This window comes from Cervus elaphus, chromosome 5, assembly GCF_910594005.1.
Source record: "Cervus elaphus chromosome 5, mCerEla1.1, whole genome shotgun sequence".
NCBI lineage: Eukaryota > Metazoa > Chordata > Mammalia > Artiodactyla > Cervidae > Cervus > Cervus elaphus.
Genome location: NC_057819.1, coordinates 16,862,325 through 16,879,811, shown reverse-complemented (window position 1 = coordinate 16,879,811; position 17,487 = coordinate 16,862,325). Strand labels below are relative to the sequence as shown.

General features: G+C 41.9%; 1 protein-coding gene across 2 annotated transcripts in view; it reads right to left on the bottom strand.

Moving 5' to 3' along the window:
- The window catches only part of TMEM233 (transmembrane protein 233), a 44,444-nt gene that overhangs the window by 6,075 nt on the left and 20,882 nt on the right, over positions 1-17,487 (bottom strand). The window contains exon 2 of one of the 2 annotated variants that reach the window (XM_043901808.1): positions 5,471-5,607. In XM_043901808.1, coding sequence (XP_043757743.1) covers positions 5,471-5,607 — 137 coding nt within the window. Of the gene's footprint in view, positions 1-5,466; positions 5,608-17,487 lie in introns of both variants that reach the window. The other variant, XM_043901809.1, reaches the window with a different exon arrangement.

The following is a 17,487-nucleotide window of genomic DNA, read 5'->3' as shown; positions in this document are numbered from 1 at the left end:
GCCCCAACCTAGGGATTGAACCTGAGTCTCCTGCATTGGCAGGCAGATTCTTTACCACTGAGCTACATGGGAAGCCCTTTTTTTAAAGGCAGGACTTAACAAGTTTTAAAAGATAGTAAGAGATTTCAGACTTTTTTTTTTAATGAAATACAGAAAACTGACATACTCAAAGCTTCTGGTCGTGCCTCTAGGCTAGGCCTTCTCTAAAGTCAGATTTTCCCAGCCCTGCCACGGAGGTCCTTGCTTTGATTGTTACAAAAGAGTCTCTCTGCGGGTACACCTTCTGGGTGGTAAAATGATTCCCGTCCTTGGCCTTGAGTCTGATATAACATGTTAGGATGACGACTTTGCTGATGTAAATGAAAACTGACCAGTCTGTTAATGGCTGGTGCTATTAATGTGTTCTTCCTTTTCGATTTGGGAGGAAGGAAGTCTGGCAGAGTGTTCTAATCACCTGCAGCAGAGTCTTTGGGAGGGAGCGGGGAGCTTGAAAATGCAGATTCTTGGTCCTCGCTTCTGACTCAGTAAGTTGGAATCCTTTGAGGTAGGGTTCAGATGTCTCTTTTAAAACTCCCCAGGTAGGGGTACTCTTTTGCCCCCTTCTGATGCCTATGTCAGAAGCTTTCTCTATCTCCTTTATACTTTAATAAAACTTTATTACACAAAAGCTCTGAGCGATCCAGCCTCGTCTCTGGCCCCGGATTGAATTTATCTCCTCCGGAGGCCAAGAATCCCACGTCTCATCGTTCAGTAACAACCTTTCAAGACAAGTCCCTACTACTTGAACTAGTCTCTTCCTTTTGATTTATAAGATATAAGCATCCTATCCATCATCACCACCATGTAAAGAATCTGTCTGCAATGCAGGAGATCCAAGTTCTATCCCTGAGTTGGGAAGATCCCCTGGAGAAGGAAATGGCAACTCACTCCAGTATTCTTCTCTGAGAAATCCCATGGGCAGAGGAGCCTAGTGGGCTACAGTCCATGGGGTCACAAGAGTTGAACATGTGACTTAGTGACTAAACCACCACCACCACCATTCCCTACCACCTCTTCTTGGTTTTCTTATACAATCAGGTGTCTCCTTTCCCCACATTTCTTTCTGTTGTTGATTTCTAATTTAATTCCATTGTAGTTAGAAAACATGTTAGAAAGCTATAGGATACTATCAAATCATTCAAATGGGTGGGGGTGCTGACAATTCTGGGAGGTCAGAATAGGCTTCCTTTAAGAAGTGGCTTAAGCTGAAATCTGTCAAGCCAACTAGAAAAGAGAAGTGTAGAGAAGAGCAATATTGACAGAAGAAATGGTGTCAACAAAGGCCCCACGGGGAGTGAGAGAATATAGGGCACTCAAGCAAATGGGAAAAAAGAGGAGCCAGTGTACTTCTATAATAATGTATAAGCGGGAGAGTGATGGAAGATGAGGCTAGAGAAAAAGAAAAATAAATAAATAATAAAACTCCCCAGGTAAGTATTCTGCAGCCCAAAGTTTGGGAACCTCTACTTTAGTAATTCCACAATGTGATTCAATTTCTCCAGTAAGCCAGGCTGGGAAATTTTATTTCAAAGGATTACCGAGAAATCAGGTCTTGTTCTTGGTCTTAATGGAAAACAGAACTGATTTCATTCACTGAGGTCTAGTTTCTTACTGTCTCTTATACATATGCTCACACACACATGATAAAGCTTTTAAATTTTAGTTTCTCCATGGAATTCTAACTCTGGAAAACATTTTTGCTTTTTTTGATACCACAGAAGTGCCACAACTAAGAGTTCATATGCAAGATCCCGTTGGCCACAACTAGAAGATGCTGCTAGCCACAACTTAAAAAAAAAAAATCCTGCACACCACAACTACATATCCCACATGTAGCAATGAAGACTGAAGATCCTGTGTGCCACGACTAAGACTTGGTACAGCCAAATAAATAGGTAAGACTAAAGTAAATATTAAAAAAAAAAATGCCAGGGTGGTTTGGGCAGTAGAGCTAGGATTTGAGTCCTAGCAAAATGAGTGCTGAGGGCCAGGCTCTCACCACTGTGAACACTTCCCATCAGGGAGAAGCACTGGAGAGGAGACGTCCTCTCCTACCCCTCATGACCACTACTAACGAAACCTCAGCCACAAGTATACAAACGTCACTGCTTCACCTGCATTCAGAAACATTAAGAATGTCCTCCACACGAGGACTTCCTCAATGGAGGAAGACTTCTGGGTCCCCAGTGGAACTTCTTGCCTGGAACCTAACAGGCAAACTGAACTTTGAAAGCCAAATTGTCCACCAGAAACTACAGGTTGCCGGTGTGATTTTTGTATGTTTTTGTTTTGTTTGGGGCCCTCATCATGTGTTTAAACTGTGTGAATTGGTTGTCAACATCTAAAATAATCAGGAGACTTTAAATAAAGACCCGGCTTTCCAATGTCTTTTGGAAAACGGGCCCATGAGGTCTGTGTTCTAAGTGGTGACAACAAGAGCAGAGTGGTGGCTGCTCCCTTAAACTGTGCTCCTCTTCTCACCACAGTCCACACTGTTCCCGACCAACCTGCTTCATGCGTGTATAATATGTTCCCTGCCTCACTCCTGCAGCCCTTTGATTTTCTTACTCTTGGCCCTAACTCATCATGTTCTTCTGGTGGGTTGGAACCTCAAGGCACCAGCACTATAGAAATAATTCTAGAGTTAACCAAGGTAAGAGCCATCTACTGGCCTTTGTTAGTGCGTGTACTAGAAAGGATGTGCTGGCTTAGAGGTTGTGAGGTGGTGTGGTTAACAACAGCTTCCAGGGACTTCTCTGGCAATCCAGTGGCTGAGACTCTGTGCTCCCAATGAAGGGGGCCTGGGTTCAATCCCTGGTCAGGAAACTAGATTTCTTATGCCACAACTAAAAGAAGATCTTGCATGCTGCAACAAAGATCAAAGATCCTGCAAGCCTCAGCTAAGGCCTGCAGGGACAGCAAAAAAACAACAACAAACATTTTCCAGAGCCAGGACAGCAAAAAATAACAACAAATATTTTCCAGAGCCGGGTTATCCTCGGCTTACCCTCCGTCTTTTCTAATTAATTGTGAGGTATCAGACAAGTCACCTCATTTCTCCGAGCCTCCATTTCTTCATCTGCAAAAAATAGGGATAATATCACCTTCCTGGGGTTGTTGTGAGGACTCAGTGAGATTTAATTCATGTGAGAGCATGGAACAGTACCTGGCATATGGTGAGTTCTAAGTCAGCGTCAGTTGCTATTATTATTATAACCACTTAGCTCAAACACTGATCTGGGCAGTATGTATTTTCACAAGTCCCCAGGAGTTACACCAGGACTTAGCCTTATTTCCCTGAAACACTGTCCTTCAGGTTTGGCTCATCTATTCAAAGCCCTGAACTCAGTTCAATAGCATCTTAAACTCTTTGAGGTCCTTCCTCCAGTCATGTTGATAATCATGGTAATAATTAACAAATGGTTTGTATTTCTTTATGCACTGATAAGGAACAGATGCCAACCTACACACATTCTGGGCATCATCTCAATTACCTTCACAACAGTTTTATTAAATGGGTACAACTATAAACCCCAGTTTACAGAGGAAGAAACTGAAGTTGAGGGAGGCAAGCAGTTGGCTGAAGGTCTCACAGTAAACAAGTGGCAAAGGGGGGTACTTGTGTCCAGGAAGTCTGGTCCCAAGCCTGTACATGTTACCCTACACCCCTTGGCCCCATGCTCACACATGCAAGCACATTATGCTTTCGTTAAAGAGTAAAGTCAGGTGTGTTCTCATCTATCTTTCAACTGTCTTCTTCATAGGCCAACATCATCAATTTGCCATCTTGTAGGCAAGACACTTTGAGGTTCTTCTGACATCTTAGTGTTCTTTTCCCCTCTCTTTTGGTCAAAGCCATCAATTTTTTCCTTTATGACACTTCCTATTTTGATATCTCCTCCTCCATCCAACAGCCCCTGATTGCTCATGGATCTGGCTTGTCTGATAGGAAGTTGACCCACTGGGACATCCACTACCCTCTTGGTTGCCAAGGTGAGTTTGGCTGATCTAAAAGGTGTCCCCTTCCTCCCATACCCACTCAATGGGCCCCTTCTTGAAACCAAGTCAAAAAGATCAGTCAAAAAGACTGATCTTCCCAGCTTGAGAGAAACGGTGTTGGAGGAACAGTGCTGCTATGAGAGAAGAGTGGAAGGATTTCTGAATTCTTATCTGTTTGGCCAGGAGTTACACAGTGAGACAGAGATGAATCTGGGCTTGTCATTCCCAGATCCTGGATGTCCATCACACCACCTTGCCCTTTGGCAAAACTCTCACGGAAAATATCATTGGTTCTAGCAGATGGAGTCCACCTCCGCTGGCTGGAGAAATCAGAATAAATTTGTTCAGATCCAGAGAGAAACATCACCTCTTTGTGAGATGAGAGCTGAAAATACCAGACACAGGTAGAGACCCTTCTGCTCTTAAACTAAGAACAGTTAGGCTAGTTGGGTGCAGTGTCATGTAGGAAATCATTTAGCAGATTAGACGCTAAGGCAGAGCAAGTGATAACCGTAAAGCTCCACTTCTTGTCATGTATCTCCCACTCTCTCACAGTTAGGTGGAACTGTGTGACTGGTGTTAGTTGATCGATTATGAGCGTAAGCGACAAGTACCGCTCCAGGGCTGAGGCAGTGAAAACCCATGTGGGATGCTCTGGCTTTTCCTCTTCCCTGTCTCAGCCTGAGAAGCCCGCATGTTCTAGATCAGAGGCTGGAAAACAAAGGGCTGTGGGCCAGCTCCCTGTTTTTATAAATAAAGCTTTATCACACACAGCCACATTAACGCATTTACAGATTGGATATGGCTGCTTCTATGCTAAAATGGCAGAGTTAAATAGTTGCAACTGAGATGCTAATAGTGGCCTAAAATATTTATCATCTGGCCCTTTACAGGAGAAGTTTGTTGACTCCTGTTTCAGACAGAGCAGCTACAAGTTGGTGTAGTCTGGACCCTGAGGGACTGTGTGGAGGAGAGACTTTCCACAAACCCACGTGGCCTATGGAATAGCAGTGAGGAAAAATGAAAACTCTTTTGTTTGAGACTGTTTGTTACTGGAGCACAATCTAACCTATCCTAGCAGATTCCAGGGGGCTTTTCAAGAAAAGGCACCTTAGAGGACTTCCCTGGAGGTCCAGTGACTAAGACTCTGCACTCCCAACACAGGGAGCCTGAGTTTGATCCCTGGTCGGGGAACCAGATCCCACACACTGCAACTAAAGATTCCACATGCCACAACTAAAGATCCCTCTTGTCACAACTAGATTTCGCATGCTGCAACTAAAGATCCTGCATGCCACAACTAAGAGCTTGCATGCTGCAACTAAGGATCCCACATTCTGCAACAAAGATGGATTCCATGTGCCGCAACTAAGACCTGGCACAGCCAAACAAATAAAAATAAATATTAAAAAAACCAAAAAAGCTTACCTACTTCCATGTGAAGTGAACTGTACAAGAAATAGCAATGACGAGAAGGCCAATAATGATGGAGGCAACGGCCACCCACTTGGCATTCCTTCCAAGCCGCTTGGATCCTTCGATGTCTCCATCCTCATAGCTGTTCTGAGCCTGGGGGACACAAGGGAAGAGCTGGAGATGACAACGCATAAGGAAAGACATGGCTTCCCAGGCTGATCTGAGCCAGTGGCATGGTTACCACCTCCTCCAGGAAGTCTTCCCTGAACTCCCCGTCTGAGTTAACTTCCTCTTCTGTAGTTCCTGATAACTTTCATCTTAATATTTACCATAGCATATTGAAAAGAATGATTTGGCCTCTCCCATTAGAGTATAAGTGCTATGTGAGCAGGGACCATTATCTATCTTGTTCAGCACAGTATACCACTGCCCAATGCAATATTTGTCATGTAAGTGGTATGAAATAAATATTTGCATGCTGAAAGGATGAAAAGGTACATCTGTCTCATCCATTGGAACAGGGGTCTCTGCAAGCTATGGCCCATAGGCCAAATCCAGCCTGCCATTTTTGTAAACAAAGTTTGTAGGGAACATAGTCACAATCATTTGTTTACTACTGTCTGTAGCTGCTTTTATAACAACAGAACTGAGTAGCTGGGACAGAGAGCATATTACTTACAAGTCCTAAAATTATTATTTGGTCTATGACAGAAAAAGATTGTCTGCTTCTTATGCTAGAAGGTCAGGGACCCTGGCTGACCTGTTCACCCTTTCGTCAAAGCCAAAATGTCATTCATCTGGCACTTATTCATACAGCTTCCCCAGCTGTTAGAATACTGGAAAACTTCTGTACTGATTGGTGAGTAGCAGCTACCACTTCCCAATTTCCCAGCCATCCTGCTCTCTCCTCTGAGTTTCCCCAGACCTCCCCATGATCCAGGGTATCACTAGCTTCAACATGGTATCCTTGTGCAAAGGCACAGAATCTTCTGTGCCCTTTGGAGAGATGTCTGGTCCATTGTAGGAACTCAAGAAATCTGTACTGGCTGAATGGGTGATGAATACATCTGTTTTCCTCCAGAATATGAGTTCACTGATGGCATCCTAGAGCCCCAGGCAAAGGCGAGATGCTCAGAGAGTCCTTGCTGCTGAGCTGAAGGTCAGATGCTACCCCCTTCTCTCTTATAAGCCCTCTTTATCATAACTCCCACTGTTGAGCTCTCCCCCAAAAGCTGTGCTGCAGCCCAAAAAACAATGGAAATCTGCATTTGTAAGTTACGGACAGAATCATTCGATCCATGCCATGAATTGCAGGTTTCTGTGGGAACATCTATTCTTGACTCTGAAAGCACAGCACTTCAGTAATAATCACCCTTCTTCGTGAACTATGAAGGGGAATGAGGCATATACAGACAATTACAAGTCAGAGAAACTCCCAGTAAACCACAGAGCCTTCTGCTTCCGGAACCTTCCATCAATTCTTGGACCTGGGCCACCTTAGTCAGCAACAGGCTGGGAGACTTGCCTCCCCGGCTAGTCTTGCTTTCGGGCCTCTTGTGTGAATGGAAGAGTGAGAGCTTGAAATGATGCCAGGGACTGCCGGCAGGGAGAACTCCAGAAACTTGTATCCTGAATTCTGGAGTTCTTAACCCTGCGTGCCCATCAGAAACACGTGGATAGTATTAAAAACAAATGCCAAAGGCTTGGCCCTATTCTGGAGAGATTCCAATTTAACTGGTGTAGAAGCCAGACACCAGTTTTTCAAAATAGAAATTGTGGTAAAATGTGCCTGACATAAAATTTGCCACTGCTGAGTGTACAATTCATTGGCACTAAGTACATTCACGTTGTGCAAATATCACCATTATTAGTCATTTCAAACTGAAACTGTTTTCATTAAACACTCACTCCTCACTCTTCCCACCACCCCTCCCCATCCCCAGCCCCTGGCAATCACCATTCTGTGTCCTGTCTCTATGGAATTTGACTGCTCTAGGGATTTTATATGAGTTGACTCATACAATGGTTGTCTTCTATGATTGGCTTATCTCAATAAGCATAATGTCCTCAAGGTTCATCTGTGTTGTAGCATGTGTCAGAGTTTCTTTCCTTTTTGAGGCTGAATAATATTTCATTTTATGGATAGACCACATTTTGTTTACCCACTCATTCATTGATGGATACTTGGGTTGCTGCCACAGTATTTTTTAAAAAGCCTTCTCAAAGTCGCAAACCTTTGGTCTAGACAACTATCCTTAACATTGTGCAAGGTCAAGATGTTCACCATCTTAAGATTTAACCCAAGAAAATGTGTCATGGAGCATGGGCTCTAAAACACAGAGAGAGATGAGTTCAGATTTCCTGTCTTATCAGCTGTGAGAATTAGAGCAAGCTATCAAGCTTTCTAAGCCTCAGGGTCCTCATCTGTAAACTGGGGACAATAGTAATAACATCTCCTTCATATTGGAGGGGCCAATGAGTTAATGCATGCAAAGTGGTTAGCATTGGTTCAGAACATAATTTATGCTCAATAAATTAAGTTTTACTATGAATTGCCACTGTCTGTTTTATTCTTCTAAAGCTGAGGTCCTTGGGGTGAAACAGAATCATCTGGGCTACTTATGAGAATTATAGGTGATCAGTCTCTATTCCTTGCTAGAACAGAATCAGGGGACCTAAGTTTGGGAAACTTTGTTTTAGAGGCTTCACAATTAAAGTCACTGCATAGAATCCTAGAACCCCAAATTGTGAGTTCATAATCAGTTTAAGATTATATAGATTCAGACCCTCTTAAATTGATCATTATTCTATCATGCTACCTTCAAAAACCCAGTTCTGAGAGTAGTCATGGTGATATACTTGCACTGCCGTAACCAGGAAAAAAAAAAAGAAAAAACCAAAAAAATGAGACACTCCTTGCCAATCTCTCCCCAAACATTGTCAACCCCTGGCTATTTGGATGAAAACCCAGTCTCGTGTTCTCAGTAGCAGTGACAATGAAAGTGGGAAGAAGAGCCAGTGTGTGCCATGTTGAAGGGTACACCTACATCTGGGCATTGCCCATGAGCTCAGGGGAGATGGGAGCTCCCCAGGTCACTTATCTGCTGCAGATCAGCAGAGCCACACTGGTGACCTGGCTAAGGGGCACGTGTTCAACCTTCATCACCTGTTAGCAGTCTGGCCTCTTGTATGTAACCCGTTTCTTTGCAATTCACCATCCCTCTGGGACTCATAAAGGAGACGTTGAGTCATCCCAGGAATGAGTCCATGTTAGCTTGAAAAAACAGGTGAAAAGCCTCTTTCAATATTAGTTGTAGACTCTTTTCTTCCCAAGAATCCTCTTATGAATCCCTTTCTTCCTCTGGTTCTTGGAGAAGGGGCTTCCCATGGGTAAATCTGCTGGGTAAATGTAAGGATATGGGGGAAGGGATGAAGGTGGGGTACTTTAGAACTCTCACATTTCACTTTAAAGGACTTCACTGGTGAGGGGCTCTGGCTTCAGGGTCATCATACAACAATAGAGCAGGAAGGAATTAATCCCCCCCTCCTCAGTTCATTGGCTGGAGTTCTTTTCTCTCCCAACTGGAATTGCGTATTAATATAGGTCTGTTGGCAGATGCTACAGATTGAAGCAGGGGGAATGCGTTTTAGAGAAAATGTATGGTTTATAAATCTTTTTCTGAAGGGCTTAAAAAGCAAACTATTCCATCTGCTATGGAAGAACTATAAAGAAACAAGGGATAACTTTGATACTTAAATTTACATGATCGTCTCAGTTCTTTCATCAATTCTGAATGCAGTGCATGAACATGTAAAGTATCCGAATGCTACAGAAACATAGTAAGATAGGAAGTCTTCTCTCAATTCCATTTCCCAAAGATAACAGGGTAGTACATTTGCTTCTAGATGTTTTCCCCCATGAATAATATGAAAGGAGAACTGACACTTTCTCCTGGTTTCATTTGACTAAGCACATCACACACCACAGTTCATGAATAACAGCAATTTGTATACTGAGACAAACCAAGAACAACAGGTTAGTCTGTTAGCCTGCATCCTTCCAATACTGAAACCTTGAGTATTTCCCGTAAGGCTTTGCAGACACTTTCATCTTGGCCTTTTGTGACATGGATACCTAAACGCAGGTCCCTTCCTTTGTGGATCTGCAATCTTTTGAGAAAGATACTGTTTTGCCTTTTTTAAAAAAATCACAAATAGATGAATGGAAAACCTGGTAATCTTGGAAATTTTGTATTCATTTCCTTTAACTACTGTGCTTTGTATTTGGCTGGCTGGTCATTTTGAGGCTGGACTTCCTTGTATTTCTTTTCAAGTAAAATTTTTTTCTTTTCTAATTGTTTTGGCCTCTGAGTTTTTCTTTGACAAAAATCATAATGATAACAGATAACATATACTGAGTATTTACTATGGGACAGACACCTGTCAAGGATTATTTCATCAGTCCTCATAACAACCCTGTGAGGCAGATGTTTTGTTTCCATTTTACTGATGGGAAAACTGAGTCAGAGAAGTTAAAATAATTTGCCTGAAGTTACACAGCTAGTTTGGTTCTCTCTCTCAGAGTTTTCTGCTTTTTCTTTTTTTCTTTTCCTTTTAGTTAAAAATGTGAATAGTATCATACTATTCATGTTCTGTAACTTGCTTTTTACCACTTGTTACAGGGTGGGGGTGGCTTTCCACGAGAGTGCTTCTGGGTCTGTTTCACTGCTGTTTTCTTTCTCCAGCCATGACTTAAAGTACATTGATAAACTTCCTAATGTTGCACTGTCCTTGATTCTTGGGGAAAAACTTTAGTTTGTCATGATTCACTTTTGGTGGGTAACTTTCTGTTTTCAAACAACTTCAAACTTACATAAAAGTTGCAAGCATAGTTGTCTCACTCTTTTTAATGGCTTTGTACTAGTCACTTAAATGGTCACACCTCACCAACAGACATTTCAGCTATTTAAAGTTTGTGGCAATTACATAATACGCTGCAGCGGACACCCTCATTCATATATTTTTGTACACATTGAGTGTCTTCTCAGGATGGATTCCTAGGAATGGGATTACAGAGTCAAAGGGTATATTTATATTTGGAGATAGAGTAAAACTGCATTGCAGAAAAACTGTACAAAATTTACATTCCCACTAACAATATTTCTACGTCCTTTCCTCTACAACCTTGCCAACACTGTATGCTATTAATCTATTTTTGCTGTTTTAACAGGTGATAAAGAAACTCACAGTAACGCTTCTTTATTATGATGAGTCATGTTCAGATTTCCACTCAAACATCACCTTCTGAGAGAGGCCTTCTCAGATCAGTTTATTTAAAACTTTCCCAAGTGACTAATACAGTGCCTGGAGATCAATAAATACTTGTTGAATTAACAAACGTACAGTGCTGGCAAGGTTGTGGAGGAAAGGACACAGAAATATTGTTAATGGGAATGTAAAGCAGGAGATATTAAGAAGAGGTGGCAAAAATACACGGAAGAACTGTACAAAAAAGATCTTCATGACCCAGATAATCACGATGGTGTGATCACTCACCTAGAGCCAGACATCCTGGAATGTGAAGTCAAGTGGGCCTTAGAAAGCATCACTACGAACAAAGCTAGTGGAGGTGGGGGGGAGGAGCTAAGATGGCGGAGGAATAGGATGGGGAGACCACTTTCTCCCCTACAAATTCATCAAAAGAACATTTGAACGCTGAGCAAACTCCACAAAACAACTTCTGATTGCTAGCAGAGGACATCGGGCGCCCAGAAAAGCAGCCCACTGTCTTCGAAAGGAGGTAGGACAAAATATTAAAGATAAAAAGAGAGACAAAAGAGCTAGGGACGGAGACCCATCCCGGGAAGGGAGTCGTAATAGAGAAAGTTTCCAAACACCAGGAAAGCTAGTGGAGGTGATGGAATTCCAGTTGAGCTATTTCAAATCCTGAAAGATGATGCTGTGAAAGTGATGCATTCAATATGCCAGCAAATTTGGAAAACTCAGCAGTGGCCACAGGACTGGAAAAGGTCCGTTTTCATTCCAGTCCCAAAGAAAGGCAATGCCAAAGAATGCTCAAACTACTGCACAATTGCACTCATCTCACATGCTAGTAAAGTAATGCTCAAAATTCTCCAAGCCAGGCTTCAGCAATACATGAACTGTGAACTTCCAGATGTTCAAGCTGGTTTTAGAAAAGGGAGAGGAACCAGAGATCAAATTGCCAACATAAACTGGATCATCGAAAAAGCAAGAGAGTTCCAGAAAAACATCTATTTCTGCTTTATTGACTATGCCAAAGCCTTCAACTGTGTGGATCACAATAAACTGTGGAAAATTCTGAAAGAGATGGGAATACCAGACCACCTGACCTGCCTCTTGAGAAACCTATATGCAGGTCAGGAAGCAATAGTTAGAACTGGACATGGAACAACACGCTGGTTCCAAATCGGGAAAGGAGTACATCAAGGCTGTATATTGTCACCCTGCTTATTTAACTTTTATGCAGAGTACATCATGAGAAATGCTGGGCTGGAGGAAGCATAAGCTGGAATCAAGATTGCCAGGAGAAATATCAATAACCTCAGATATGCAGATGACACCACCCTTATGGCAGAAAGTGAAGAAGAACTAAAGGGCCTCTGGATGAAAGTGAAAGAGGAGAGTGAAAAAGTTGGCCTAAAGCTCCACATTCAGAAAAGTAAGATCATGGCATTCGGTCCCATCACTTCATGGCAAATAGATGGGGGGACAGTGGAAACAGTGGCTGACTTTATTTTTCTGGGCTTCAAAATCACTGCGGATGGTGACTGCAGTCATGAAATTAAAAGATGCTAAAAAAAAAAAAAAGATAAAAAAAGATGCTTACTCCTTGGAAGGAAAGTTATGACCAACCTAGACAGCATATTAAAAAGCAGAGACATTATTTTGTCAACAAAGGTCCATCTAGTCAAGGCTATGGTTTTTCCAGTGGTCATGTATGGATGTGAGAGTTGGACTATAAAGAAAGCTGAGTGCCCAAGAATTGATGCTTTTGAACTGTGGTGTTGGAGAAGACTCTTTAGAGTCCCTTGGACTGCAAGGAGATCCAACCAGTCCATCCTAAAGGAGATCAGTCCTAGGTGTTCATTGGAAGGACTGATGTTGAAGCTGAAACTCCAATACTTTGGCCAACTGATGTGAACAGCTGATTCATTGGAAAAGAGCCTGATGCTGGGAAAAACTGAGGGCAGGAGGAAAAGGGGACGACAGAGAATGAAATGGTTGGATGGCATCACCGATCAATGGACATGGGTTTGGGTGGATTCAGGGAGTTGGTGATGGAGAGGGAGGCCTGGGGTGCTGTGGTTCATGGGGTTGCAAAGAGTTGGACACTACTGAGCAACTGAACTTAATACTGAATTTATTTAATTTTGACTGTGCTGGGTCTTTGTTGTTGCATGGGCTTTTCTCTAGTTGTGGTGAGCAGGGCTACTCTTCGTTGCAGTGCATGGGCTTCTCACTGTGATGACTTCTCTTTTTGTGGAGCATGGGCTCTAGGACACACAGGTTTCAGTAGCTGCAGTGTGTGGGCTCAGGAGTTGCAGCTCCTGAGATCTAGAGCACAGGCTCAATAGTTGTGGCACACAAGCTCAGTTGCTCTGTGGCATGTGACATCTTCCTAGATCAGGGATCAAACCTGTGTCTCCTGCATCGGCAGGTGGATTCTTTACCACTGAGCCACCAGGGAAGTCCCAAATGTATTTCTTCTTAATGAGTTTTATACTTATAACAACTTTTTGTCTAGTTGTCTATTAATTTGTCTGATAATTATATATTTGCAGAAACTTTTTACATATTACAGGTCAGCACCATGCAATAGAAACATAATGGGGACCACACACCTAATTCAAAATTTTCTGGACATCCTTGGTGGTCCACTGGTAAAGAATCCACCTGTCAATGCAGGGGATGAGGGTTCGATCCCTGGTATGGGAAGATTCCACATGCTGCAAGGCAACTAAGCCCATGTACTGGAGCCTGTGAGCTTCAACTACAGGGTCCATGGGCTGCAAATGCTGAAGCCTGAGTGCCCTACAGCCCATGCTCTGCAATGAGGAGCCCAGGCACTGCAACTAGAGTAGCCCCCACTCTCCACGACTGGAGGAAGCCTGCATGCAGCAACAAAGACCCAGTGCAGTAAAAATAAAAATCTTTTCTAGTAGCCACATTAAAGAGGTAAAATTAACTTTAATAATATTTTATTTAACCCAACATGTCCAAACTTTTATCATTAAAATCTGTGGTGCTATTTCAAATACTCAATAGTCACATATGACAACAGTCACTCTAAGAATAGCACAGAAAATAATATAATGTATTATGTATGTTGCAAAATTCTCTCCCAGTTTTTCCTGGCCCATTGTCTTTTTCCCCTAAATTATATATTTTATTATGATATAGTTTAGGGTTCATAAAAAGTTACAAATATAGTACTAGGAGTTCCCTTGTACCTTTCACCAAGCTTTGGCTAATGATGATATCTTAAGTAACCACAATACTTGGTCAAAACCAGGAAATTGACATTGGTTGATATTATTAACTCAGTTATAGACCTTATTCAGATTTTACCAGTTTTCACATGCACTCTTTGTTGTTGTTGTTGTTTTGGGGTATGTGTATAGCTGTATGAAATTTTGTCGCCTGCAGATTGGAGTGACTATTGCCATAAAGAAATTCTTTCATGAAGGGTATAGAGAAAAGGGAACCCTCCTACACTTTGGTGGAAATGTAAGTTGGTGAAGCCACTATGGAAAACAATATGGAGGTTCCTCAGAAAACTAAAAATGGAACTGCCATACCATCCAGCAATCCCAATCCTGGGCATATATCTGGACAAAACTATAATTCCAAAAAGATAGATGCACCCCTATGTTCATAGCAGCACCAGTCACAATAGACAAGACATGGAAACAACCTAAATGTCCCTCAACAGAGGAACAGATAAAGATGCCATACGTTTATATCCAATGGACCACTCCTCAGCCATAAAAAACAAAATAATGCCATTCACAATAACAAGAGTACAACCAGGATTATCATACTAAGTGAAGTAAGTCACAAAAAGTAAATCACTTATACGTGGAATCTAAAATATGACACAAATGAACCTCTCTATGAAACAAAAACAGACTCACGAACAGAGAACAGGTTGCCAAGGGGGTGGCCATTGGGGGAGGGATGAGGTGGGAGTTTGGGGTTAGCAGATGTAAGCTTTTATATATAAAATGGATAAACAGCAAGGTCCTACTGTATAGCAAAGAGAACTGTATTCAATATCCTATGATAAGCCATATGGAAAAGAATATTTTAAAAGAATGTACATATATATATATATATATGTAACTGAATCACTGTGTTGAACAGTAGAAATTAACATAACATTTAAAATCAACTATATTTCAATTTAAAAAAGAAGAAATTCTCTCATGTTACCCTTTGTAAGTCACACCCTTTCTCATGTCCAAGTCTGTTGTCTTTTAATTTAGATTTGTGGCATTTGGATATTGCCCAGAGTTCACTTCCAGGCTGTGACACTTCCTCATAATTTCATAAACCAAGTACCTTTATTTTAAGGTGCTAAATAGCAATTTGCAGTCTCCGTTCACCATGCAGAGTAGGTTAAAAAGAAAGACCTTTAGATTCTTTCCAGCTCTTATCATTCCATTGTGAGTCAAATGAATATTTGTCAGCATGTAGAAAAAATGGTTGTCCTCAAATATTTTATAAGGCCTCAAGAGTCCCCAGCAGTGGTTCTTCCCTTTTCTGTGAGGCTGGGCTTATGCTGGCAAAATGTAACAGTCATTACAAAACCTAAAAAGAGCTTTCAGGTCTTGGTCAGCTGCCTTGAACCAGCAAAGGTCACGTTTGGGAACAGAAAAGTGGCCAAGTTCCTTTCTCCTGTAGTAAATACTAGTGATGTCATGCTCACTGCATCTGGTAATTTCAAGCTTGTTTATACGTCCCTTCCCTGGATGGACACATGATATGCAAATACCCTGGCAGGAAAGTTGTTTGGGAGCCAGAAATGAGGATGATTGTCTCTATGCCCAACCACAAGAAGGCTGCAGCAGGGACCAGCAAGACTATGCTGTGAGGCCATGCAGCCAAGCCTCCTGGCCATCTGTCAGAAGGTACAGGTAATAGCTGGAAGCCACATTTCCAAGAAGCAGACACCCAGAAAAATTCCGTAAATTTTAATAACTGGCATTGAACACCAATGGGTCCCATGTTCTGGGACTCTGTGACACTTTATGTCAATGACAAAGTTGATCTCCTGTCCTGAGCCAGGAAAATATGAAGAGTACTTTGTCCATTCCCTCTGGTCTTTAGAGCAGAGCTCTTGCTGCATCCCACATGATATTGGATGAGACAGCATCACCTATGGGGTGGCTGTCAGGTGAAGATCTCAGATGAAACTCTCTAAATGGATATGTTTAACATTCTTTATACTGGTGGCCGTATCTTAGAATCACCTATGTTCCCAAAATGCCCATGAAAATTCCTGTGCCCAAGCCCCACCCCAGATCAACTGAATCAGGATCTCTGGGGATGAGACTTCAACATCAGTATTTTTTGAAAAGCTTCTTGGGTCACTGTGAGAAGAGTTGAGAACCACTGTCCTGGATGGACAGCCATTCATTCATTCATCCAGTCATTCACTCATTCAAAAACTATTTACTAAGCATCAATTATGCGCCAGGCACATTTCCTGCCCTCATGGAGCTTACATTTTGGTAAAGACTGAAAATGAAATACTTAAACATGGAATTTTCTTGGGCTCCAAAATCACTGTGGATGGTGACTGCAGCCACAAAGTTAAAAGACACTTGCTCCTTGGAAGAAAAGCTATGATAAACCTACACAGCATATTAAAAAGCAGAGAAATCATCCTGCCAACAAAGGTCTGTATAGTCAAAGTTACAGTTTTTCTAGGAGTCATGTATGGATGTGAGAGTTGGACCATAAAGAAGGCTGAGCATCAAAGAATTGATGCTTCAGAACTGTGGTGTTGCAGAAGACTCTTGAGAGTCCCTTGGACAGCCAGGAGATCAAACCAGTCAATCTTAAAGGAAATCAATCTTGAATATTCATTGGAAGGACTGATGCTGAAGCTCCAATACATTGGCTACCTGATGTGAAGAGCTGACACATTGGAAAAGACCCTGATTCTGGGAAGATTGAGGGCAGGAGGAGAAGCAGGATGAGAGGATGAGAAACTCAATGGACATGAGTTTGAGTAAGTTCTGGGAGACAATGAAGGACAGGGAACCCTGGTATGCTGCAATCCAGGGGTCACAGAGAGTCAGGCATGACTAAGTGACTGAACAACAACAAAACATGCAAGTAAACAAGAATACAGAATATTACTAAGGTAAGAAAAATGGGATGGTGGGAGGAAGCTCTCCCTCAAGTTGGGGCAGGTGTCAAGACCTGAAGACCTGAGAAGGAGCCAGATCTGCAAAAAGGGAGAAGATGCCCAGCAGAGAAAACAGCAAATGTGAGAGGGAAATTATTTTTCTGCTGAAGGTACTAAAGAAAATCCAATGTGACTGAAATGTAGGCATGAAAAGTGGGCGAGGGGAGAGAGGAAGGGGAGTATAAGATAAGGCTGGAGGTGAAGCCAGGGATTATGTTATAATAATGAACATAATAATAATAATATATAGTTATTATTTATATATTTATATTTTATCATTTACATATTTATAAAATAATATATAGTTATAACTTTAACTATAGTTATATGAATTATCATGCTAAAATAAATTAGTTAACATAAAGTAGTTAATTTTATTAAACTAAATAGCTAAAATAAATATAGTTAATATTTATGGAGTGCCTATTCTATGCTAGGCCCTGACCTAACATGCAGGAGTCACACTTCCTCAGTGGCTCCCCTGGCTTCATTTTCAAGAGCTTTCTTAGCAATATCAACTCCATTTTGATCTTCCTTTTCTGGAGCCCCGAAGGAAACAGACCAGGGCTGAGTCA